At 43.7% G+C, this 27,584-nt stretch overlaps 1 protein-coding gene across 2 annotated transcripts in view; it reads right to left on the bottom strand.

Annotated features, from left to right (window-relative positions):
* The window catches only part of PPP1CB (protein phosphatase 1 catalytic subunit beta), a 35,426-nt gene extending 16,789 nt beyond the window's left edge, over positions 1-18,637 (bottom strand). The window contains exons 1-2 of one of the 2 annotated variants that reach the window (XM_054162434.1): positions 18,293-18,637; positions 4,198-4,329 (exon numbers count right to left, since the gene is read on the bottom strand). In XM_054162434.1, coding sequence (XP_054018409.1) covers positions 4,198-4,329; positions 18,293-18,344 — 184 coding nt within the window. In that variant the 5' untranslated portion in view covers positions 18,345-18,637. Of the gene's footprint in view, positions 1-4,197; positions 4,330-16,834; positions 16,866-18,292 lie in introns of those variants that run through there. The other variant, XM_054162435.1, reaches the window with a different exon arrangement.
* Positions 18,638-27,584: the final 8,947 nt, after the last annotated feature.

Genomic DNA, 27,584 nt, shown 5'->3' with positions numbered 1-27,584 from the left:
GAGAAGGGCAACGAGGCTGGTGAGAGGCCTTGAGCACAAGCCCTGTGAGGAGAAGCTAAGGGAGCTGGGATTGTTTAGCCTGGAGAAGAGGAGGCTCAGGGGAGACCTCATTGCTCTCTACAACTACCTGAAGGGTGGTTGTAGCCAGGAGGGAGTTGGTCTCGTCTCTCAAGCAACCAGCACCAGAACAAGAGGACACAGTCTCAAGCTGCATCAGGGGAAGTTTAGGCTCAAGGTGAGGAGAAAGTTCCTCACCGAGAGAGTTGTTAGCCATTGGAATGTGCTGCCCAGGGAGGTGGTAGAGTCACCGTCCCTGAAGGTGTTCAAGAAGGGATTGGACGTGGCACTTGGTGCCATGGCCTAGTCATGAGGTCTGTGGTGACAGGTTGGACTTGATGATCTTTGAGGTCTCTTCCAACCTTGGTGATACTGAGAGATTCCCATCCCCTGCCACTTAGGATAGCTCATTCTTGGATGCAATTATTCACATAAAAACAGTACACTCAGACGGATACCCCTCACAAGATATTCAACCCTGTAGGTGTATCTTAGGACAAATAAGTGTCATGTTACTCATCACACTGGCAGTTTTAAAATGAAGCAGGCTTCCCATGGAATAGCTCTGTGCAGCAATTACAACACCACAGCATATCATCAGCCTAGCCAAAACTAAATTTCTGGGAGCTGGACATAAGGTCAAAGACAACAGGAAGCTGTAACTTGTAGAATACATACCACATATTCCATATGAACACAGAATTCATACCAAAGTGACCGAATGCAAAAAAGCTACGCAGGAAGCCTTCAGTACAAGCTGGAGGCTGTTTAAATCTACTATCTCCTGGTCCCTTAAACTGAGCATTCCATACATGCATTTTCACTGTTGCTGCTTTTTCACTGACATAATCCCAACTTATATTAAGCACACCTATTCTTCATCAGAGCAGCAGCTACTATGGCCTTAAAATCAACCAACCAACCAACCCACCCCCCACCAAAACTAACACCCAAACAACAAAATCACAGAAGGGCAAGAACCCCAACACACACACACACACACATCTCCCTGCAACTTCTCCCACCTTAAAGGTCCCCAAACATGTATGCTCTCCAATTCTTAAAGTATACAGTGGTAAGAAGAGCACATAGATACACTCCACTCTTTCCAGGGGAAATGCAATTATTCCCCTCCTTTAGGCAGTATTCTTCTGTAACTATTTCACTCAGGGAAGAATCACTTCCCAATTTTCTTCTGATAATGGGGAACACTATCTATTACCCAATTTAGACACAATCTGGAGTTACACTGGCTAAAAATCATTATCACTTATGTTTCAAGTATAATTCCTACTCTACTTGGTATTTAGCAATCTCCAGGTCAGAAGATAATACAAGACTCCTCCACAAGTCATTGTTATGCTGGATCTAGTACTCCAGAACTACAGTATCAGCACACTCCCCAGACTTCACCATAACTAACTATGGAAAGGATACTGTAATTGTGTGCACTGAAAATAGCTCTGTACAGTTACACACACTAGCCAGAGGGACCAAAGCACCTAAAGAATAAAGGAACATTTTATTGAAACTATTTTGTAAAGGCACCAAAGCATTCACCATTCTATCCAAGGCACTTGGCATTTTAAAATATAGCTTCATATGGGCACAAGTTGAAGACTTCAAGATACAAAACTTCACAGTAAAAACCACAGCTATTTTAAAATGGACATTTACATAAGCATCTCTTTCATCTTACATTAAAACAGCCATTCAAGACGTGAAAGTTTACTCTGAACTGATTGTATTACAAGAAAATCCTACAATGGCTCCTCAGGCATTGCCTGAACACACTGAAATAGTAGTTCAAAGCAGTACAGCTGCGTATTTTGCTTTTGGTGAAAGCAATCATCTGTGTTTCACTTTCAACTCAACACATCTTTGACAACTGCTCTAATGTTAAATTTAGACGCATGTGACACTACCTGCTGCTATACCTGTGTCTGGAATTCAATTCCAAAATAACAAATGCTTTATTTCTGTGCCTTTGCCACCCTATTATTGCACAGCTAAGAGCCCATTCAAGATTCAATACTTTCTAAGAACGTGTTTGCCATTAATAACTTGGAGGATGATTACAAGCCAGTATTTACAATACTGCATACCTGTTAAAAGCAACACACTTCTGAAGTAGTCTAGAATCTAATAGAGGCTTTGAGAGGTGAAGAATACAGGTGTTTAAATTTATTCCTATTTTACAGTAAAAATAATGCTTGCTAAAACTTGCTGTAAAGCTCAAGGAATTTATTACATGTTAATTAAACCAAATTTAACAGTCTGCATCCATTTTTATTCTTTCAACTGAACGACTAACAATGTCACTGCAACACTATTTTTGAAGTGTTCCATCTCACCATGTGTAAACATTTTTGTTTTGCTTATACTTTGAAGGGAGCAACTACAATATTACACATTAGCACCTTTTTTTTTTTTTTAAGCAGCTAACTGCTTTCTGAAAGCAGTTTCCAAGAGTAACAGCTCTGTGCAATTGGTCCCTAGGAAAGTACAAGGGACTAGACTAGGGCACAAGCAATTCTTACAGCCAACAGAAGTTTCTTCTACATAGGAACAGGAGCATCAACTTACCAGCTGTAAGCTGCCTTTTCTCAACAATTCAATCTAAATTGAAAATTACAACTAAGATACAGAAAACCTCACTAATCTCTAAGTCAAGAGAATTTGCCTATCTCAGTATCATTCCAGTACACATAGGTACACACAGGCAGGTGTTGATCTGCTAGAGGGTAGAGGGGCTTGGCAGAGGGACCTTGACAAGCTGGACAGATGGGCAGAGTCCAGGGGCATGAGATTGAACACATCTAAGTGTCGGGTTCCACACATTGGCCACAGCAACCCCATGCAGTGCTACAGGCTGGGGTCAGAGTGGCTGCAGAGTGGCCAGGCAGAGAGGGATCTGGGGGTACTGGTTGATGGTAGGCTGAACATGAGCCTGCAGTGTGACCAGGCAGCCAAAAGGGCCAATAGCATCCTGGCCTATCATGAACAGTGTGGCCAGCAGGAGCAGGGAAGTCATTGTGCCCCTGTACTCAGCACTGGTTAGGCCACACCTTGAATCCTGTGTCCAGTTCTGGGCCCCTCAGTTTAGAAAAGATATTGAGTTGCTGGAAACATGTCCAGAGAATGGCAGCAAAGCTGGTAAGGGGTTTGGAGCACAGCCCTATATGGAGAGGCTGAGGGAGCTGGGGTTGCTTAGCCTGGAGGAGGCTCAGGGGAGACCTTGCTCTCTACAACTACCTGAAGGGAGATTGTAGCCAGGTGGGGGCTGGTCTCTTCTCCCAGGCAAGCAGCACCAGAACAAGAGGACAGAGTCTCAAGCTGCACCAGGGGAGGTTTAGGCTGGATGTTAGGAAGAAATTCTTCATAGAAGGAGTGATTGGTCATTGGAATGTGCTGCCCAGGGAGGTGGTGGAGTTGCCATCACTGGAGGTGTTTAGGAGGAAAGTTCTGGGTCCCTCACAGTTCTGGGCCCCTCAGTTTAAGAAGGACATCGAGACACTTGAACATGTCCAGAGAAGGGCAACAAGACTGGTGAGAGGCCTTGAGCACAGCCCTGTGAGGAGAGGCTGAGGGAGCTGGGGTTGTTTAGCCTGGAGAAGAGAAGGATCAGGGGTGACCTCATTGCCCTCTACAACTACCTGAAAGGTGGTTGTAGACAGGAAGGGGTTGGTCTCTTCTCCCAGGCAACCAGCACCAGAACAAGGGGACACAGTCTCAAGCTGTGCCAGGAGAGGTTTAGACTCGAGGTGAGGAGAAAGTTCTTCACTGAGCGAGTCATTCGTCATTGGAATGTGCTGCCCAGGGAGGTGGTGGAGTCGCCGTCCCTGGAGGTGTTCAAGGGGAGATTGGACGTGGCGCTTGGTGCCATGGTCTAGTTGTGGGGTCTGTTGGGACAGGTTGGACTTGATGATCCTTGGGGTCTCTTCCAACCTTGGTTATACTGTTATACTGTGAAACTTGATGGGGTGCTTGGTTGCATGGTTTAGTTGATTAGGTGGTGTTGGATAATGGGTTGGATGCAATGATCTTGGAAGGTCTCTTCCAACCTGGTTTATTCTATTCTATAGCATATGACTAGATTAAAACACTTACATAAAACGTATAGACACAAAGCTTACATACCACAAATTTTCAGAGGGGCCTCCAGTTCCAGAAGAATAGGCTGGCTAAGAAATATTTCCCGTGATTTTATGCACAAGCCCCGAACTTCTGCTTCAGTCATCTGAACAATCTTCCCAGGTCGACATCCTCGTACTGAAATGAGATGTGCAACAATTGAAGGTAAGTACCACATAGATACACAGCAATAAGTGCAGAGGAGCTGCATTTGAAATCTGTATTTGACAAAAAGCCCGCAGCACACTCTGGGACACCTACCCAATGGGTTTGAATTCTTTATTCCAACAAATTCTAAAATTTCTGATACTGCAGTGATCTGTGCTTAAAGGTCCATTGCATTTCTGTTAGAGCAGGCTCTCAGAACAATTTAAGCCCTGCTTTTGTCCCTATTTGGATAAATAGCAACTTAAAGAAGCAATTAAACTAACAATCCCATTATGCTAGAATATTTACAATAAGGAAAAAAAAAATACTGAGAATGCAAATCCTGGAAATGCTTTCACAACAGCACAAAAACTTCTTTAGAACTGTTGAGTTCAACAGGGCGAGCCGAATACAAAAGAAAAACCACAGGCATGGTTATAGTTTTGGCAGCTGAAAAGTGCCGTATGAGGAATACCACTCCAAAACCCAGCAAAGTTTGATGGAACCTTCATTCATACATTACTCCTGAGTTACTGGAACCTTTATATCCAAAGAAAGACAGTCTTATCAGAATGAAATTGAATTCCTAAATTAGTAAAATTTGGGTACTCAAACCTATATTTAGTACCAAGTTTTCAAAAGCATTCACATGCCGTTGCACTCCAGCCAACATCCTCTAGCAAGTTTATCTGCAGCTGCTTCTGTCCACAAATATCTGTATGATTCCTCCTGTCACAGGCTTTCATATGTCTTTAATGAGGCAGCAAAATAGAACACATGCATCTGCACTTTGGGTGATCCAATTCAGTCTTGCATCTCAGCATAAACCAAACTTCAGGGTTCCAACTAATAAACCAGAAAATACCAGTGTCTACAACAAGCAACATCCTGTTCTTCTACCTGCTTTAGATGGAAACATTAAGCATAACACCATCCTATACAAGAGAAGGTCGTACAATTCTTTAGCAGTTCAAATCCAAATGCTTTCAAACTCAAACATAGTAATAGAAACTTTTAGCTGCAACTTCAGGAAGTCTAAGAAGACAGATCTTGGAAGAGAATAGCAAAAACTAGTTCTTCATACATGAAGCAATTTTCTGGCTTTCCTGCTTCCCCTCTCCAAAACATAAAAGTAAGCTTGCAGTGAGTTTCATTGGTGGGTTGGTTGTTTGGGTTCTCTGTTGATGGTTTCTTTTGTTGTGTTCTGTTTGTTTTAAAGTAATGTAACCATCCTTTTCCTTTTATTTCCACTTAGCTTCTATAAAACATGCTTTATGGAGATCAGTATCATTACCCACATGGTGCAATGGGCATGTAAGCCTATGAGGGGAAACAGTTTGTTCCAGGTCACCTAGTACTACAGTCCAAAGTGTTAAGCTCAAAAAGCTTTGATCTGGTTATCACTGCATACTTCTCCCATGGAACTCGACATCTGACCATGGGCTATTGACGTTAATTTTTAATAAACACCAGATGCACGAACTGAGGTTAGGAAAGCCGCAGGAAGACATGAAAGGTAGAAATGAAGAATGATTTTCTTAAGCAAGGAAGAGATGTGAAATTTGATCCTGGGACAGCCACAGTCTGAGTATCAAAATAGCAGGAGGACTAATCTATCTCCAGTGAGCACACACTGGAAATACTTTGCTCATTAGAATCCCACGAGAACAAGGCTGTGGCATACAGGACTTCTTTCAGTGAAATTCTCAATCAGCACCAGGTGATCTTTACCATATGGTAAGTTGCATTCCTATTACTGTTTAAGATTTCAACTATACTTGAGAAAGCAAACAGCTTTTTAGTAATGCTTCCTTTTCCTCTTCATGCATTAATACAGCTTACATATTAAAATAAAGGCAGACATCAGACACAATCAAGGCAACTAGAGAACAATAAATGGCTACAGGCTTCCATTTCATCACATCTCAATACCTACTAAGTGATGTACTTACAGAGAGATCTTCAGCTCCATGGGGATTATTAGCAAAATAATAATAGTAACACATCTCGGGCTGGACAGCTTTGCGCAGGACTATCCAGTTTGCTCCAAAATCTCCACCTTGTCAAAGGGTTGCATTCTAGTAGCTTATAGCGATCCTTCTCAGAAACAGAAAATCATTTTGCTAGGCACAATAAACCGTTGCTATATATAAGAAAGCTCCCCCTGACAAAGCAGTCTTAATACCACAACAGCTATCACCTTCTTGAAACATTTTAAACCTATGGCTTACAACAACAAGGTCACCCTGAAGAAGCATGCAGCACAACCAGCTTTTCAGTCACATTTTTCTTCTACAAACTGTACATCCTTGTAATCTGTTTTTATAAGCAATGAAAGTCTCCTCTGTGTTTAACTACTTTCTCCATGTTCTGCAACACCAGAACTAAGCCATTTCATGCATATTAAAACCAGGAAGTGATGTAACTGTGCTTCTTGCATACACTCCAGTTTCCAACTTGAGAACAGGGAAGTCCATACTCATAATTAATGTTACCATATGTAGCACCAGACCAAGCACAGAGTCCAAAACAGACAGGAGGGCACTCAACACTTAAAATAACTTTGATCCAATCAGCATCTCTTAGAACGTCAGCCTTTAGCTCACTAAAACTCATACACAGGTTTAAACATGGAACAACTGCTTTATAGGATTGAGGCTTTAAGTGCTGCTGTATTTTTGCACTGGAAGATCCAGTGAACATGCAGCTCCTGACTTCAAAATATGTAAACTGCTACAGTCAGCATGTCTTGAGTTAGTTCTTTACTTTTTACAGTACAGCCCTAAATGTTGCAAGCCCATAACAGACAAACCAACAAACAGGGTAGTAAATTACCACACTTTGTATTCTCCAGATAAGAGAAGTTTCTACAACTATGGCAAGTATGTCACTCTCAGAAGAGACAACACACCTAACAAGTGTGGTTATTTCCAGCCCTCTGGAAAGGAACAAATCTGGGCCACCACATCTTTGCAAAGGCACCCTCCACCTCAGCAGCCCAGCTCTATACAGCAAACATGTAAGCTCAGTTACATCTGAAGTAGTACAAGGCTCAGGGTTTCCTGAAGAATAATTGTCATTAATATAACTAAGAGAAAAGAGGTTTTCTCCCACAATTCCCTGATCACCAGTAAGGGCACTACACACTGAACAGTGAGAAGCTACCCTAGAAGCCTCCTCACTTGATTGGGTTCACAAAGGCACTGAAAGGTTTGCCAAGCAGTCACTTGGAACAGCTATGCCACAGCTGTGGTACACATACATAGCAAGACTCAGCATGTCTCTCACCAGCTTAGACTACAACTAGAATTATGTTCAGGTTTCCTTGACTCAGCTGAGCACTGTACAGATTGTAAACAAGAGTATCAGCACATGTGGTTTTTCAAAAGTGAAATTCCCAAGAATGGATTAAAGAAGAGGTTATGAGAATGCAACCAGGACTGTAAATTGGTTTTTGGACCCATTTACCGATCACCATAGCTAGCCATTCTTAAAACATGTAAGTCATAGCTGCATGCATTGTAAAACCCACAGCTCACAAAGCCTTTTGACAGCATTAGGAAAACCATCATTTCTAATGGTTGTCATTTAACCAGAGCAGAAATAGCATTTCATCATTAGATGTAAATGAGTTCTCTTTAATCAGAGATGCAGATGCTGTAAACAAGCTTTGATTTACATAGAAGTCCTCAGTAGGGACAGCAATTCCCAGTGTAATACACAATCCCATGTGCACAGTGATATGCCAGAACAAGCCTCTGCTGCAAGGAGCTTAAAGCAGAGTGACACTGCAGGGCACAAAGAGAATTAAAAGTACATGCATTGTACTGACAGGCTATTATTTTAGCACAATAGATTCTGCAGAAATCCAAAAGGTGCTCTGATTAATATTAAAGCAGTCTCTACATCTACACAACCTGTGATAAACAACCTTAGCAAGTCTAACAGCACCTAGTAATCCAAGACATGAGCTCACAGTGGCAGGAAAGAAAAGCTTCAGTAAAAATAGTCTCTTTTTTTTTTTAATCCCACCAAATTACTGCAAGCGAGTAGCAGATTATGTAAGGCAATACTGGAGAGGTAGAAAATAAATAGCATTAAGGAATCATTAAGGTTGGAAAAGATCTCTAAGATCATCAAATCCAACCATCAACCCAACACCACCATGCCCACTAAACCATGTCCTGAAGTGGCATCTCTACACTTTTTTTAATGCCTCCAGGGATGGTGATTCCACCACTTCCCTTGGCAGCTTGTTACAATGGTTGACCACTGTTTCAGTAAATACATTTAAGCTATTCTATCACACTATTTCTTGTGTGCCTCTTGCTCAAATTATGCTGCTCATTTTGTGGCCTCGCTCATATCAATGTCCTCAATTACTACATGAGCTGTAGCACACACAGCTGGCCTAAGCATTTGTACTGTACTCTCTGATATCACACATGTCCTGTGTATATGGGACAACACTCACAATATTAACACTAAAACTCAGACATACTGCTCCTAAGCCTCAAAAAAATCAGGCCAGTGATTGGCCATTGGAATGTGCTGCCCAGGGAGGTGGTGGAGTCACCATCACTGGAGGTGTTTAGGAAGAGACTGGACAGGGTGCTTGGTGCCATGGTTTAGTTGATTAGATGGTGTTGGATGATAGGCTGGACTCAAAAGTCTCTTCCAACCTGGTTAATTCTATTGTATTCAGAAGCAGCTGCCTCCTTTCCCTACACTCTGCCTTTTTTTTTTTTTTTTTAAAGAATATGCACTTGTGGCCACACAGCAAACCAGATCAGGGAACTGATCTTTTCTTTCTAGTGCAAAGACAACAAAACAAAACTGTAATCTAGCTAGTTGTTCAAGCTGAGAATGCATCCGCTGTGAATATGGGCTAGAAGCAGTTAAGGAATAAGCAGCCTCCTCACAGTGCCTCCAGAAAAGCTTATTTCTGAAATGATGGCTTTACAGATCTGTTTTGCCAGATTATATCTAAAAAAAACCACCCAAAAAGTATCACCGTACTACAACACAAGGCTGCAAGCATACAATTTTATAAATTGCATACAAGCAATTCCCACAAGCTTACACTCCTGCTCCCCCACCATCCTGTGAAATGTGTAATGTTTTCTGATAAGACATTTAACTATTTATTTCTCATACTTCAAAATATTTTGGTAAATTTGACAGTTGGCTGAACATGAGCCAGCAGTGTGCCCAGGTGGATAAGAAGGCCAATGGCAGCCTGGCCTGCATCAGAAATATCATGGCCAGCAGAATCAGGGAGGTCATTGTGCCCCTGGACTCAGCAGTGGTTAGGCCACACCTTGAGTCCTGTGTCCAGTTCTGGGCCCCTCAATTTAAGAAGGACATTGAGACTCTTGCACATGTCCAGAGAAGGGCAATGGGGCTGGGGAGAGGCCTCGAGCACAAGCCCTATGAGGAAAGGCTGAGGGAGCTGGGGTTGCTTAGCCTGGAGAGGAGGAGGCTCAGGGGAGACCTTATTGCTCTCTACAACAGGTTGTAGCCAGGAGGGGGGTGGTCTCTTCTCCCAGGCAACCAGCACCAGAACAAGAGGACAAAGTCTCAAGCTGTGCCAGGGGAGGTTTAGGCTGGAGGTAAGGAGAAAGTTCTTCACAGAGAGAGTTGTTGACCACTGGAATGTGCTGCCCAGGGAGGTGGTGGAGTCATCATCCCTGGAGGTGTTCAAAGAGGGATTGGACATGGCACTTGGTGCCATGGTTTAGTAGTCGTGAGGTCTGTGGTGACAGGTTGGACTTGATGATCTTTGAGGTCTTTTGCAACTTTATTGATTCTATGAATCTTAAGCACCCTCTCAATAGCAAGAGCAGGATGAATTTAGAAGCCAAAGGTGGCATGAATTATGACTTCAACAGTCTTCACACTGCCTCAGAAACGTGTTCTGAACTTAACTGCTCTCCACATCCAAATTACTTGTTTTCACATTTTTAAGTCAGGAATCCTACAATGGATTTTAACAGTGTCCTTCATTTTGGAGAGCAAAACCTGTACTTCCTCAAAATACTTTGTTCCTTAAATTGTTCAGCTGTTATCCAAAACTAACCACTTCCTATCCTACAGCGAAACACAGAGTTAAGCCAGCAACACAAGTTTTCAGTTTCAGAACTGCTGCAACAGAACTAAGCTTTGAATAGCTTTGACTTGTGTTACACTGGTGGACAACAATAATCTAAAAGAAGCCCCATCAGAGCTTTGCTCAATTCAGTAACAAACATATGTGCTAAATATACAGCTTCTCTGTGCGTTGTCTGCAGCAAAGCCCAGTACCTCTCCTAGGGTTCATCACCCAAACTACCCATGAATAAGAAATTAATCAGCTTCCTAGCAAGTTTTTCCTGAAGATCTGTGCTTTTGAATCCAATTATCTTAAAACCTTACTAAATTTCCCTTCACTGGATGTTCTTAATATTAAGTGTTTTGTTGAAGAACCCAGCAGTTGTTTATGAAGTCATTTTTGTAGGTCTCATTTAACATTAAATGCAAATTCACTGCAGAGTAAGAGACTGCCCAAGCCTTTAATTTTTAACCATGAAAATAACCAAGCAATGAAATAGTGCTGTTCTACCCAAACTTAAATTTACTTTCTTAAGATATACAAAAAAAAGCTCATGGAGAATGACCTTCATTAGAAACTAGCATGTAGAATTGCTTTGGGGGATGCCCAAGTAAGCCCATGAAACCACACAGTGCTGCCCCTATAACTATCTTCACTTATTACATTTGCTTTTCATGGAACACCTTGCTTTCTTGCACAGAAGCTTCATAAAATAATTGATAGCCCCAGTAATTCTGTAGAATGTGTAGTTCCAAGAACCGCTGAATTCAAGGCTGAAGGACAAGATGACATTAGTTACTGCATTCCTTAAGTAAAATGTGTAACCCTAATGCTTGTTATTGGTCTGCATTTACTGTCTGCTTAATTACTTGCTTAATTAAATGAGGGAGCTGGGGTTGCTTGGCCTGGGGAAGAGGAGGCTCAGGGGAGACCTTAGTGCTGTCTACAACTACCTGAAGGGAGGTTGTAGCCAGGTGAGGGTTGGTCTCTTCTCCCAGGCAACCAGCACAAGAGGATACAGTCTCAAGCTGTGCCAGGGGAGGTTTAGGCTGGAGGTGAGGAGAAAGCTCTTCACAGAGAGAGTTGTTGACCATTGGAATGTGCTGCCCAGGGAGGTGGTAGAGTCACCATCCCTGGAGGTGTTTAAGAAGAGTCTGGATGGGGCTCTTGGTGCCATGGTTTAGTTGATTAGAGAGTGTTGAATGGTAGGCTGGACTCGCTCTCAAAGCTCTTTTCCAATCTGGTTAATTCTATTCTACACTTAAACCTAGACCTCATACAATTAGCAAAGCATAAGGTAGAAACCTCTTTCTATGCCCCATTATTAAGAAGTGGTTTTGGTACACTTGGAAGGCTAAGGTAGTATAAAAATCTCATGAAACAAAAAAAATTCATCTTCTTTAAGTTGTTTTTTGCTTTTTTTTCACTAAAGCAGCACTAAGGGAAATCCTAAAATTTAAAGAAAGCAGAGGCAAATCACGAAGTTAGTTCATAAATCCTGAGAGAAGGGACTAGGTTGTAATATAACAACCAACGGTTTAACACAACTTTTGGACTTCAGCTTCTCAGGTTAACTAATATGGTTATGCAGGCTATACAAACAAAATCCTTGCATCAAAACTTGGTATTAAAATCATACAAAACACACAGAAGATGGTGCTGTGCAACCACAATGACATAGCCTATGTACTAGAACAAATCATACAACACTATGAGAAGGCAGTAAACAGGCTCATTTCGATGTCCAAATTACAATCTACATATATACATCATTCTAGAGCCGCCTCAGGTTGTAGCTGGATGGATTTCCCTAAACACCCTCCCCCCTCTACTTCACCAAATACAGCATCTGACCTTACTGAGTAATAGTAAATATAGTATGCTTCACTTCACAGTGATCAACTGTATATTGTGTTTTGACTGTGGGTTGCTTTTTTTCCTATTAAAAAAAGTTAAATACATACATTTGGTGGTCACTAATGAGCATTTAATTGCAACTATGAAGTATTTTAAATCCTCTTTTCTACATTAAATAAAGCCAGTGTTTTCTCCTTTCATACTATGACTTAGCTGTACTGTGAGCAAGACACTGGATGACTCAAGTGAAAACTGTGCTGCTGGATATCTAAATGAAAGCAACTGAATCATGTAGGCTGCAAGTGGCGAAACAGCCAGACAGAATAAAACACCACCACCACACTGCTTAATGCAGGGTTCTTGGCCCTCAGTGCAATTTTTCAAGCCAACAATCCCATTCGTCATGCACTTTTAAAGCTAAAGATCAACTGGCCGATATCTGCACTGCCATACAAACCCAGAAACAAGCATCATTCTTCTTTTCATCCCTTCTCCCTGTTTAATACCTACCTTCCTAGGAACATATGAAACCTGTTTTTTCCTCTAAAGAGTATTTAAAAAATACATCCTTTGCAAGAAGCTCCTTATTAAGTTCTCCATACTTATTTTTCTAACAGCTTATCATTCAATAGTTTCAGATCAAAACAGGTAATAACCCTTGTTTATTCAAGGTTCACATCTATCATTTGCTTATATTGCTCTTCAACAAATCTGCAACAAACTAAGGTCTACTTTTCTTATCTGCAAGTACCTCTCTTCATCAGTATCAGTTATGGAGCCTGTGGAACTGCCAACACTAGTACTGTATCACACCACAGCATCAGGCTGGCTGGAAACGGTAATTAGTTAAGATCACTAAGCAAACAAGAAACACATCATTGACCAAAATACATTAGATCAAGCTTAGCGCAGCAGCTAGTAAGGAAACTCAATTATTTCATAAGCATTCAGAATCCAACTTCCATTTGAAAAAACAAGTAATATTCAAGTTTCTATCTTGATCACAATCTGCAAGATCTCTGAAATTAGAAGAAAACAAAGGTTGCAGCTTTCTTGTAAAACATGACATGGTGAAAACACCACACAACCACCTTTTATTAAGGCAATCCTACAGATCACAGTCTGAGCTGAAGACTGATCTAAGCATTCTCCACATCTATCCAAAGCTTGACAGCTCTTCTTGGGCATGCATTTCCCAGCTTTCTTGGGTGGAACAGTACTATCAGAACTAGTAGCCCTCCTGGCTTCACCAAAACCAGTTTTGGTTTGGAGCAGGTCCACATCGAGTTCCATCAAATGAAATCAAATTGTTATTTTTAAATAGCTAGATATTGGCAAGGGGTCTTGCTTAAATAAGGTTAATTTGTTTGCACAGCTATATTAATAAACCCTTTCCACAGAAATCCAGCTTGTATTTAAGGCTACTATATATCAGGGTTTCCCCAAGTGCATCCTTTCTTCCATATGGTAAACTGCTTAGTGTTTACCCACACGGATATATGTATATTTGAAAGGGCATAAAGTCCAGTCCAGCTGGGCTGTCATACATTCAGAAAATTTATGAGACACATACAGCACAGAAACAAAAAAACAACAAAAAAGCAAAGCTGTCTTTAACACCATCCTCAGCACTCTTTACAAGTTAACCCATCACAAAGGGTCACCACCTATCCCATCTCCCTTGCTCTGATGTAAAGGCAACTTTTCCACACATCTCCACGGTTTAAATTTGCTTAGAGTCTGCAAGCCTGGTGTATCCCCCTAGCTCGGCATTGTTGCAAATTCAACACATTTCTGACAGGAATAAACAGTGTGCTAAAGGAGGCAAAACATAACACACTAAGTAGCAATTTCATCTATGAGACTACGAAGAGTAACTTCTATGTTCATCCTGGAGAAGAGGAGACTCTAGGGCAATCTTTCTGTGACATTCCAATACTTAGAGGGGGCTTGATATATGCAAAAGAACATGGAAATTAAGAGCTAATGTCCTAGAAGACTATTGTCATGCATTACACACTATAGTACCACTGAGTCTTTTTAGCAAGGCCTGTTGCAACAGGACAAGAGGCAATGGTTTTAAATTAAAAGAGGGCAGATACACACTAGATAAAATGAAGAAAGTGGTTTTGGGGGGGGGGGGGGTTGTTGTTTGGTGGGGGGTTTTTTGTGGTTTTTTTTTTTTGTTTTGTTGTTGTTGTTGGTTTTTTTAAATGAGGGTGGTGAAACACTGAACAGGTTGCTCAGAGATGCTATAGAGGCACCATCCCTGGAAACATTCAACAGCAGGCTTGTCTGAAGTCTAAGCAAACCTATCTAGTTAAAGATGTCCCTGCTTACTGCAAGAAGGTTGGACTGGATGACCTTCAAATGCCCTTTCCAACCCAAACTATGATTCTATATTCCACATCTGTGGTACACATGACAGTCTTGTGTGTGTGCATACTCCTGTGCTGTCCACAGCTAGAATGGACCAGGAAAATCTATCCACAAGATGGCATAGCTGGGAAGGTAGGAAGGAAAAAAGAACAAAAAAAAGTCCACACACTGAAGCAAAAATGAGGCTGTCATCTTTTTGTGTACGAGGCAACTAAGCCTGACCCATGCCTAGAACTCTGAATACCAGTGCAAGAAGCAAAGAGAATTCAGATTAATTTGATCACAGATCAATCCAAATCACAGATCAGTCCAAAAGTGTTTCAGCAAAGCTGCAGAGTTTTGTGTTTACATGACTTGTAAATCTTTGCAGATTCACTTATGAGTGATTTATCAAAAATTATTTATTAAAATAATAGAGCTTAAACTATCTCCAAGAACAGTCAGGCACACATCTAAAAGCACTAGTGTCTCACTCACTCCTCACATCAAGAAACAATAATGGAATTCAAATCATGCATACAGTATGCACTTCAGTTTTACTTTTCTCCAAACAGAAGTTTTAAGGCATCACAAGCTAGCAACCAAGTACTAGACACAAATTGCAAGAAAAGTCAATTCAAAACAAGTTCTCCCCATTCCTAAATTCACCACTTAATTCACAAATAAAGAGGGCAAGAACTTGATATATGCAAAAGAACATGGAAATTAAGAGCTAATGTCCTAGAAGACTATTGTCATGCATTACACACTATAGTACCACTGAGTCTCTCTGAAAACGATCCCTGGTTTAACTCAAGAGAAACAATCTGCCTTTCAGCACTCAGATGATCTCTAAAATAAGTACTCATTCACTATGCATGCATGCACACATACTGAGGATTGAGATTATATTCTTTATCAATACTCCCATGCAGTCTGGATATAGGGCTACCTCATACTGATATCTCCAAAAGCAAATAAAACAAACACAACAGAAAAAGCCAACCAAACAGAAAAAAACACCACAAAACCATGGGAGGGTGAAGGCAGTCTAAGCAGGTAATTCCAACCAAAAGGCAGGTTAATGTGTCATATAACCCACAAGATACGTAGTCTTGAGCAACAAAGGTAAAACAGTTAAAAGTAACCTAATTCAAGGAAGAGCAAGAACACGTAATAGCCAATACCACAACCTAGAAACAGGTGTCGTCAAGCAGCAACCCAATGACAACAAGGTATCTGGTATAGGTGATCCTGTTCTGGCAGGGGGGTTGGACTAGATGATCTCTCCAGGTCCCTTCCAGCCCCTAACATTCTGTGATTCTGTGAAGTGCCCTGTTGCTGTGACTTCTGATACCTTTAAAAATATATGTACAGCAGCCACTGAGACAGTTGTATACTGCTATTCAGCCTCAAAGTCATCAGTTTCACTTAAAGTATCCAAAAGGTCTAAATATATACTGCATGACCTTTCACAAAAGTCTCTATTATTTCAGTATGCATTTTCGCAGTTCAAAAGCTACTTTTTCTTATCCTGTAAGTCAGAATTGAAGTGTAAGTAGCAAGAGTCAAAACGTTTTGCCTTTAATTAATTGCTTCAGAGATAAGAGTAAATTGACATTTTTCTGCACAAGCAGCATGGGATTCATACTCACTTTACCAGAATAGGTCAGCTAAGCAATGGCAAGAGCTCCAGAATGTGAGCTGCCAATTGTACAGAAGACAAAGCCTCATTTTGAAACACTACTATTCAAACCACAGCTGAAAATATTATATGCTAGCAATACAACAAATAAAAGATGTTAAATGGAAGTAAAAGTAATTCATACACAATGCATTATTTAAACAATCTTGCCTTTTAGATAAAAGATATTGTACAAGGTTTGTAGGTGATGAGCAGAAACCCCCCCATCCCTTTCCCTTAAGAATCTTTCCAGTCTCTGGAAGAGAAACAAAGGTGAAAAATCATACACAAAGCCTGGTTCAGAAGTTGCATATAAATATGCCTAAAGTACTATGGAATATAAAGCACAGATTAGGTTGCTCAGACAAGCTATAAAGTTGCAACTGAAGTATTTATAGAACATGAGAACAGTATGGAATTTGTATTTTAAAAGGCTTAGTTACAAAAGGATAAGTAAAGTAATATATAAGATAATGGAGAGCTGAACAATCTAACAAGTGGCATACCAAAACACTGCAGAATCCTCTTAACAGCACTCAGGATTTAGGTAACTACACTGAGGAGCAAAAACAAGTAACTTTCCAATATTTTAAGTGTTCAAAAATTCACCACCAGACATATACATTCATGTTGATGACCATAGCGGAAAAAAAATCTGCACTGCAAGCCAAATGTTTACTAGGTTACTATTTCATTTGCCTTAAAACCCTACCTACTAATCTGAGTTTCAACATCCAGAAAAAGTTTTATCTGTATCAGTGACCAAAGATAAACTTTGACTAATGACACCCGCAGGTTTCTTCATACTATACTACAATGCATAACTTCAATCATAAATACAAGCACGATTGCCAAAGCCTTTTATATATTTTTAAACACTCATCTTATTATTCATAATTTTCACTCCTAAAAAGAACAGATGGCAACCACTAACAACAACAACAAATCCTCAAAGACCTAAAAAACTCTGCTTTGTAGTAATTCAGCCGAACAAAACTTTCAGACTTAAAAAACTTGCTTCATTTACAGATCTGTGCATACTCCAAACATTCCTTCCTCTAAGCCTTCTGCAAAGTGATCCAGCTATCCCAGGAGTATAGCAACCAAGTGAGTTAAAAGCGCATACCCGTGCATGTCCTCTCAACACAGCAGGTATTTGTTGATTGTGGAATGATAGATTAATGGGAGAAGAGGCCTAGGAACACTAAACATTAATGACATAAATTAAAGTGTTAGCAATAATCCCTCAGCTTCTTCACGAGCAGGGAGTCACTTTTCTCCTTACTTTAAAAGAAAAGGGTCACTATACAAAGCCCTTCAGAACTGTTCTTAGCCATCCACGAGAGCGACTTTTGGAGACTGCCCCATAGGCTGGCAGGGGAATGTCAGCGCACTAAATCCTTCTGCCTCCACTGACACGTACGTGCAACTCCATACCTAGCGCTGCCGGCACACGGCTTTAAACGCGGACGACTACGACTAACCCAACCGGAGAAAGGGATAAGGTCGCCCATAGCTCAGCTAGCCAGGCTTGCCCAGCTCGCCCCTCTGTCAGGCAGCTGCAGACGGGTGTAAAAAGGAAGAAGGAAAGGCAGGCGCTTTTTCATCTTTTTAAGAGGAAGGCAGACACTTCACCTAGACAGGGACGACGCATTCCCGCACACACCAGCGCCGACAGGACGCTTAAATGCGCCCCTCCGAAGGACCCCGCAGGACCGGGCCCAGGGCTCCGGGCAGCGGCGAGGCGCGCCAAGCCCCCTCCCGGCCGCCAACCCAGGCCCGGCGGCGCAGGGGAGGCGCTGCCCCGGCTCCGCTGGCCGCAGCGCGGGACAAGCCCGCCCCGCCCGCTTCACCCCAAACCGGCGTCAGCCCCAGCTCCCACAGAAGGGTGACGGCACCCTCCCGTCCGTCGCGTTGCGGGCGCGGGGTGGCAGGCAGGCGGAGCTGCCCGGCGCCTCGCTCACCTTCCAGCAGCCGGGTGATGAGGCTGTCCACGTTCAGCTCCCCATCCGCCATTTTGTGGCCACCAGACTCGGTCCCGGGCGGGGAAAGGGCGGGGTAGAGGGCGCTTCACAGAGGAGGAGCAAGGAGCGGTGGCTGCAGCTACAGTAGCTCCCCCCACCCCCCTCGAACAGTCCCCTGCGACCGCCCGGCTTATCCCGCACTGGTAGCCGAAAGCGCCGCGGCCGCTCCCTCACTGCTAAATGGGGAGAAGCTGCCTCCCCTCCTCCCTGCACCTCCTCCCCGTCTCAAAGCCGCCAGCACGCATGCGCCTCCTCAACCCTGCCGCCGCGCCCGCCGCCGCGGCTCTCCCGCTCCGTGCTCCAGGCACCGCGCAGGCGCCGAAGGTGCTGGCGGGCTCCGGCGCGCGTGCGCAAAGCGTCCCCGGCCTTGCCTGCGTCGTTCCCCGCGGGTCTCCTGGTAACCGCCGGGCCGGGCGGCGCGGTGGGCGTCGGTCGGTGGGCCGGGTCGGGCTAGGCAGGGCAGCCGCTGAGCCGCAGGACCGGCAGCAGGGAACTACTCATCCCCTTCTCCCCGCCCCGGCCTGCCCTAGCCTGCTTTCAGCCCGGCCCGCGGGACTTCTCGGTTCGACTCTGAGTCAGGCCCTTCAGGCCTCCGCAGAGCTCAGGGTGAGGAAGGCTTTCCTGGCACGACACTGTAGCGAGCGGCCGGCTGTCCTCCTAATTTGAGGAGCAGCTCGGTGGACATCATTGTGGATGTTGGGATTCTTAGCACTTGCGTGGTGCCCCACTTTCTCCTAGCGCGGCAGTGAAGGGAGGTGGTGGCTTTGGTTTAGGAGGTTACGCTGGCAGTCAGATTGGTGGACAAACGGCATAGAAAGGGTCCTCCTCTGCTGCCCGTGTCACCCATCCTTCTGATGGGGCTGCGCCTGTGAAAGCTCACAGCTTATTAGAAAAAAACAAAGCTGTCAGAACTGGAATGACAAGTTGAGCTCCATAGCCTCTTCTAACAGTTGCCAGAAAAAGCGCCTTACAAATGTGGTTTATGTTGGGTTGCAGCTGGACCTGCTGAGAGTACTTTTGGTGTTTCCTGAAGCTCTCTAAGATGAGCTCTCTAAGGACACCTTTGGATGCTTTTGTCAACAGTTGCTTGCCATGGATTGTCAGAAGTGCTTTAAAATGCAGGTGGTGAAAACTTGTTGTGAACTGGGGCAGCAGAATGTTGGCAAAGTGCAGATGTTCTAGAGAAACAGGCTGATATTTATATGCCTAAATATAGATGTTGATGGAGAAACTTGACTCTTGAGCTTGAATTTGAATTTTTCCATCAGTTCATTTCAGCCAGCAACACTCTGTCACATTAAATAACTTCAAAACACGGCTTTCACAGTATCACCAAGGTTGGAAGAGACCTCAGAGGTCATCGAGTCCAGCCTGTCACCCAACACCTCATGACTAGACCATGGCATGTCCAATCCCCTCTTGAAGACCTCCAGGGACGGTGACTCCACCACCTCCCTGGGCAGCACATTCCAATGACGAATGACTCGCTCAGTGAAGAACTTTCACCTCGAGCCTAAACTTCCCCTGGCACAGCTTGAGACTGTGTCCTCTTGTTCTAGTGCTGGTTGCTAGAGAGAAGAGACCAACTTCCTCCTGGCTACAACTACCCTTCAGGTAGCTGTAGACAGCAATAAGGTCTCCCCTGAGCCTTCTCCTCTCCAGGCTAAACAATCCTAGCTCACTCAGCCTCTCCTCACAGGGCTGTGCTCAAGGCTTCTCCCCAGCCTTGTTGCCCTTCTCTGGACACATTCAAGTGTCTCAATATCCTTCCTAAACTGAGAGGCCCTGAACTGGACACAGGACTCAAGGTGTGGCCTAACCAGTGCTGAGTACAGGAGCAGAATGACTTCCCTGCTCCTGCTGGCCACACTATTCCTAATGCAGGCCAGGATGCCATTGGCCTTCTTGGCCACCTGGGCACACTGCTGGCTCATGTTTAGGCAGCTGTCAATCAGCACCCCCAGGTCCCTCTCTGGGAGCTCCCCAGCCACTCCGACCCCAGCCTGTAGCACTGCATGGGGTTGCTGTGGCCAAAGTGCAGCACCTGGCACTTGGATGTGTTGAATGCCATCATGTTTGACTTTGCCCATCTGTCCTGCAGAGTCGAGGTCCCTCTGCAGAGCCCTTCTGCCCTCTAACTGACCAACATCTGCTCCCAACTTGGTGTCATCTGCAAACTTGCTGATGACTGACTCAATCCCCTCATCTAGATCATCAACGAAGGTATTAAAGAGGATGGGGCCCAGCACTGATCCCTGGGGGATGCCACTGGTGCCTGGCTGCCAGCTGGATGTGGCACCATTCACCACCACTCTCTGGGCTCGGCCCTCCAGCCAGTTCCTAGCCCAGCACAAAGTGCTGCTGTCCAAGCCACAAGCTGACACCTTAGCCAGCAGTTTGCTGTGGGGGACGGTGTCAAAGGCCTTGCTGAAGTCCAGGTAGACCACATCCACAGGCCTCCCCACGTCCACCAGACAGGTCACCTGATCATAGAAGGAGATCAGGTTGGAGAGGCAGGACCTGCCCTTCCTAAATCCATGTTGGCTGGACCTGAGCCCTTGGCTATCCTTCAGGTGCGCAGTTATTGCCGCCAGGATGATCTGCTCCATCACTTTCCCTGGCACTGAAGTCAGGCTGACTGGTCTGTAGTTTCCAGGTTACTCCATCCAACCCTTCTTGTGGATGGGGACCACACTGGCCAGTTTCCAGTCATCTGGGACCTCACCAGTAAGCCAGGACTGGAGGAAGATGATGGAGAGTGGCTTGGCAGTTCATCTGCCAGCTCTCTCAGCACCCTAGGATGGATCCCATCCGGTCCAAAGGACTTGTGGGTGTCCAAGTGGCTCAGCAGGTCTCTTGTTTACAAGAAAATAACTATCAGCGAAACAAAAGCAATTAGGATGAGGTGGGGCAATGATTAGGTGTCAGATGTCAGGCTGGGGTCGGAGTGGCAGCCAGACAGAAAGGGACCTGGGTGTCTGTGTGTGCATGTGTACTGATTGATAGCCAGCTGAACATGAGCCAGCAGTGTGCCCAGGTGGCCAAGAAGGCCAATGGCCTCCTGGCCTTAATCAGGAACAGTGTGGCCAGCAGGAGCAGGGAGTTCATTCTGCCCCTGTACTCAACACTGCTTAGGCCACACCTTGAGTCCTGTGTCCAGTTTAAGGACACTGAGACACTTGAACATGTCCAGAGAAGGGCAACAAGGCAAGGGAGAGGTCTCGAGCGCAGGGCCTATGAGGAGAGGCTGAGGGAGCTGGGGTTGCTTAGCCTGGAGGAGAGGAGGCTCAGGGGAGACTTTCTTGCTCTCTACATCTACCTGAAGGGAGGTTGTAGCCAGGTGGGGGTTGGTCTCTTCTCCCAGGCAACCAGCACCAGAATGAGAGGACACAGTCTCAAGCTGTGCCAGGGGAGGTTTAGGCTGGATGTTGGGAAGAAGTTCTTCCCACAGAGGTTGGCCCTTGGAATTTGCTGCCCAGGAAGATGGTGGAGGCACCGTCCCTGGAGGTGTTCAATAAGGGATTGGAAGTGGTACTTGAAGCCATGTTTTAGTAGTCATCAGGTGTTGGGTGACAGGTTGGACTTGATGATCTCTGAGGTCTTTTCCAACCTTGTTGATTCTATCACTCTATGAAGCTAGGTGTCCAGATGGTCAGGTAAAGGAACATTGTGGTGGGTTGAAAATTCCCCCCAACATGAAATTGCCAGGCCAGCTTAGTTGGAGAGCAAATGAAGCTGTATTTACAAGCAAACCTACAAACACCAGCACAACGATTTATAAAGTTTAACTTGATAGACTGAAGGAAGAGGAATAAACTGCAGAAAACAAAGCTGATTTTGTAGCTCCATTTGTAGGCAGCATATAAGGAAATGTAATTCTAACTCATCTGCTGAAACATATGTGGCTACCCTTTCTTATTTTCAAATTTTGCCATTGCAGAAAATATATTTTTAAAAAATCCTACAGGGTTTTTTTGTTAGGTTTTTTGTTTTGTTTTGTTTTGTTTTGTCAAACTAGCAAAAATAATTATTCAGCTTTTAAAAGGATCTTCCTTATCCAACTACTTCACTGCTGCCAAAACTAATGGATCCACAGTCCCTCTTGAGCTTTTAGGAATTGTCCCAGTTTTCATTTCACACAACTGAACTGCCCTGAAGGTTATTGTAAGCCATTGCAACATCAAGTTCAGATATAATAGTATTACATTATTACAGAACATTCTGCATTGACAACAAAATGGAGATACAAAATTCTCTTTCACTGTGGCATAAAGATACAATTACTGCCTTCCAAAACTACATCCTGCACTTTCCGATACACCGAGTAGGACACAATTCCACAACAACTGCTTTTCCTAGGCATGTCAGCGTGTTCCATAAACAATTCAGCCCCATAGCATAGTAACAATAATTTGTGGAACAGAACAAGATGAAAAATCTGCCCCACTTCTTTCCTTGAAGATCCTCTGCTACTGTCTTACTTTACCCCATTGCATCTGAACCCACACCGACCTGTGTAACTTGTTGCATTATTGAGAATCTCTGGTAAATACAAGAAGCTTGGTTTTTTTTCTACTTCATTTCACTACTTCTCTACTGTCTCACTTTTCTGAAGGATAGCATCATACTGGGTCATACAATGTACCCTTGATGTCAGAAGTGTGACACTTCATGGGACACCTCTTGGTTCCTATCACAGCTACATCCCAGCTTGCCCACCTCAGGATGCCTTCCCTCCTTCTCCATCAGGCCATGCAGTGGGAGCATAACTGGGTGATAGAGTCACTCTCCAGCTGTAGAAGGGTTGTCAAATGGGAGGATGGTCACCTCACTGTACTGCCTAACCCTATGAAGTTTGCTCCCTGCCCCCTTTCTTGCTTTATAGCTTGAGCAGGAAAATGAATATGAGAGTTTCTCCCTCCCTGGATAAAACTTGACAGGCCCTGTGGTTTCTGCTCACATAATCCCAGCACAGTAAAGAGAATTAAAAGACCAGAGAATGAGGCCCATTGTCCTCTGTGATTCATAAGGAAATAATTAATGTGGACTGAATGCATTTTCTTTGATGAAGGGGATATGTTCAGTGATTTTTGGCAATATACCATGTACAGATACAGGCCAAAGATACCTAACTAGTTATTCAAGTAACAAGAGAAGCAGAATGTCCCCGATGCCTTTGGAAGATCCATAATAATGCTCACCTTTCTAAACTTCCTTTCAGTTATTTTGAAGTTTCCCCTTATGTCCACCAGCATGGCTTGGCATCTAACTTTCCCCTACTTGTTTTCAGTATTATTTACCCTACATACACTGCAGGTCAACTTTCCTCTCCCTATCTGCATGCCATTTCGAGGTGTCCTGTCATTTGCTCTAATCTTCTGCTGATTTTAGGTTTTAAGGACAGACACTTCCAAAGAAGGTGGCAAAAATAGTATGCTAGTATCACTCCCTTAACTGTGGCTCTCCAGAGCTGAGTTCTTACACTGCTGTAACTTTAACACTCTGGCATCCCCAGCTGCAGAGCGCTCTCTCAGCATCTCTGACATCACCTGCTCTTTCCTAGTAACCTTACTAGTTGATTGAGCCAGTACTGCTACTCCCTGTACTTTAGTGTGCTACATTCATTTTGAGGTTATTTACTACACCATTCTAACAGCTGCTTTCAAGAAACCATGGCACCAGCTACACTGCCTTCCAAGGTCTTTCATCAGTTACCTGCTGGACAGCACATGGCAATATTTTACGGTGTTGTCCCATCAGCATAGCTTGTTTTTAATGTACTCTCACCTTTGCTGACTGTAACTTGGGGCTGACTGCAGCTTTTACGTGCGTGGGAGGAGGAAGCCGTGAGAAGCCATGTGGTTAGTTTTCCAGTATGTAATTAGGAGCATGTTCTCCCTGGGTGGTGATAGCTGAACAACTGCTGCCTCCACAGTGGCATTTTTCAGTTTCTGACTTGAAACAGAGATTAGTGATCCAAATCAGCAATGTATTTTCTTGGTTCACACAATATTCACAGGCCCTGCAAGACATTGTATTGAGGTAAAATATACAAAGCCTGAAGATAAATTATCACTGTTTTGTCCCAGAGGCAGGTGTGGAAAATCAAATGGATCACACTCCATAGCACTTTATGACATTTTCCTGTTTCTTGGTATTTGAACTAAAGCTGGGTAGATAGTAGGGTTTCTTATAGTCTTTTAAGACTTAAAACAAAACAAACAACCCCCCCACAAAACCCCCAAAAAACAACCAACAAAACCTCAACCAAACAAACAAAACCCAGAAACCCAAACAGAACTCTTCTACACTGACCTAGAATCAAGACTTTCTCAACTTCCCTGAAAAATTAGTGAGGGAAGAGGAGAGTCACAAATGAGGCAGTCGTTTGGAGGCGTGTGCCTAGGGTATGAAAAACGCTCCTCTGAGCTGCTGTGGCCAAGACAGGTCTCTTGGTATCACTGTCTGGAACTGCAATACTTTGTATAAATAATTAAATATCCACTGGGGGAGGGACTTGAGTCTGGATCTGTGTCAAGTGACTGGTCCAGTCATTGAGCCATAGAGCTGGTCCATGTCTCTTGATGTAGCTATTATGGTTTGTAGAAATAGTTAAATATGAATCCAGCCAAAGAGGCAAGGTGTTATTAGGGGTTACACACTGTAAGTGTTTTACATACGTTTTGCACTTACTCTTTCCACTTCAAAGAGCTAATTGGTAAGTCCAGATTCATCTTTGCCAGATTCTTGTCAGACATTTGCCCATCATTATTTTGATGAGCTCTCGGTTTTAATTCCCACATTTATAAAATAACATAAGTGAACCTTTCCAGGGACTGAAAAGGCATAACTGAAATACTTGAAACACATTACAAGATCTTTGGTTGATACACAAATATGTTTGCTATAACCATCAAAGCTTTAGCAGTAGTATTTTTTGTGAAGAACAAGAGTAAGATTAATACTGGCCCTTGATTCCTGTGAATGCAGTTATGCCCTCCTTGCCTTTTATGCATAACTCGAAGGCAGGGCAGGTTTAGATGTTCCCTTAGTTTCTCTGTCTGTTGATGTCAAGAACCAGGGCTGAAACAGTTGAAAAAGTTCAAACAAGCACAGAACACAAATTTCAGTCCAGTGTGAGTGTAACTTTCAAGTCTTATTTTCAAAAGAGCAGCTGCCTCTGCCCCGTCCTGATACCTCCCAGAGAATTAGGCAAGCTGGGCAGGACAAGCACTACCTTGAAGACATGGGAGAGCCTTCTGGGAGCCACATGCAAAACAAGGACAAGGTTAGGTGTACCCAGTGTTACATATCACAGATTACTTCATCTCTCTGTGTTAGAACTACTTAAAAGCGTGAGGAAAGCTTCTTTAAAAAAATACACTTATTAGCATATGATACAATCTCATTTCTCCTGGCAGCCTGTCCTGCTGCCCACAAACTATCAGAAATACACAACACCTGCTGTGTTGTTATTCCCCAAACGAAGAAGGGGGAAGGACTTCTGAGGCAAAACAAGGTAAATAATTTGGGTGTGCAGGATCTGCAGTATGTGGAATGTCAATCATGCTTACTATTCTTCTGCTTAGGAGAAAAAAAACCACGTTCCTTATTTCCTAGGAAGAAACAGATGTGAGAACTGAAAGTGTCGGCATCCATTTTCCTAAGTAAACATGGGAATGTTTAGTATCAGCAAAACCAGATGGCTTATGCCCTGTGAATATGCTAGCATTTGACACCAGCAGCCAGAGTTTCACAGAATGTGTGAAGAGAATTAGAAAGAACTACTTTAAACTCAAGGACCCAACACAAGAAATGAAAGCTGTGAAGGTAGTAATAATATGACTGATGTCCCACCCCCGCTACTCCCCTACCCAGGATGCCAATGGCATCCTGGCCTGGATCAGGAACAGTGTGGCCAGCAGGAGCAGGGAAGTCATCGTGCCCCAGTACTCAGCACTGGTTAGGCCACACCTTGAGTCCTGTGTCCAGTTCTGGGCCCCTCAGTTTAGGAAAGATGTTGAGTTGCTGGAAGGTGTCCAGAGAAGGGCAACAAAGCTGGGGAAGGGTTTGGAGCACAGGCCTATGAGGAGAGGCTGAGGGAGCTGTGGTTGCTTAGCCTGGAGAAGAGGAGGCTCAGGAGAGATCTTCTTGCTCTCTACAACTACCTGAAGGGAGGTTGTAGCCAGGTGGGGGTTGGTCTCGTCTCTCAGGCAACCAGCACCAAACAAGAGGACACAGTCGCAAGCTGCGCCAGGGGAGGTTTAGGCTGGATGTTAGGAAGAAGTTCTTCCCAGAAAGAGAGATTGGCCATTGGAATGTGCTGCCCAGGGAGGTGGTGGAATCACCATCCCTGGAGGTGTTTAGGAAGAGGCTGGATGGGGTGCTTGGTGTCATGGTTTAGTTGATTAGATGGTGTTGGGTGGTAGGTTGGACTTGATGATCTCAAAGGTCTTTTCCAACCTGGTCTGTTCTATTCTATTCTATTCTATTCTACTCTACTCTACTCTACTCTACTCTACCCTTCCACCCCCCTGCTTTTTTCCAGAGACCAGACCTCTAAACGCTTTCTAAATACTATTAACTAGACTACATAACAACTCTCTGACGCTCTGGTTCCTAAAGGTATGTAGCCTTAACCCACAATATTAGTGCATGGAATAATTAAATTTTGATACACATTTCTCACTGAAGGTTTCACTAAAGATGAAAGGTAAATGAGCTTCTCTGGGTTGCACCATGAGTCATGGTCTGGTCTCCTGTGTGCTCTGACTATCCACATGTCTCTTTCCTTGCTAATGTGTCTCTAGTGTGCTGTGTCCTCAGCCATATTCCCAGGACATGATTTTTAAATGTGAAACCATTACTGTTAATAGCACAGGGACACAATTGCAAGTGTATGCAGCATGCATCACCATAGCTGGGACATCTGAATGCTCTATTGGGAATTTATAACATGCTGAAGAGATTTGTGAGCAGCCCTCAAACCTCTTGCTAATGGCATTTGCAGTGGGTGTTAAGTGTCTGAAGAAGCTTAATTATTTGGTGATTTCTATTGATTTGTATTGTTATTGTTTAACATAACTCTGTAATAAAAGGCATGTCTTTTCTACCAATCTGAAAGTGGTTTTCAATCACTCAGTAATTAAACTCTGTGATTGTGATAGGTAGAATGTTTGGTTGCACTACTGGGAGGCTAATGTGGTTTGCTCATGATTACTCCTATTTCAGA

This window comes from Dryobates pubescens, chromosome 6 (genome assembly GCF_014839835.1).
Source record: "Dryobates pubescens isolate bDryPub1 chromosome 6, bDryPub1.pri, whole genome shotgun sequence".
NCBI lineage: Eukaryota > Metazoa > Chordata > Aves > Piciformes > Picidae > Dryobates > Dryobates pubescens.
The sequence above is the reverse complement of the archived record's forward strand: the minus strand, read 5'-3'. Positions and strand labels throughout refer to the sequence as shown.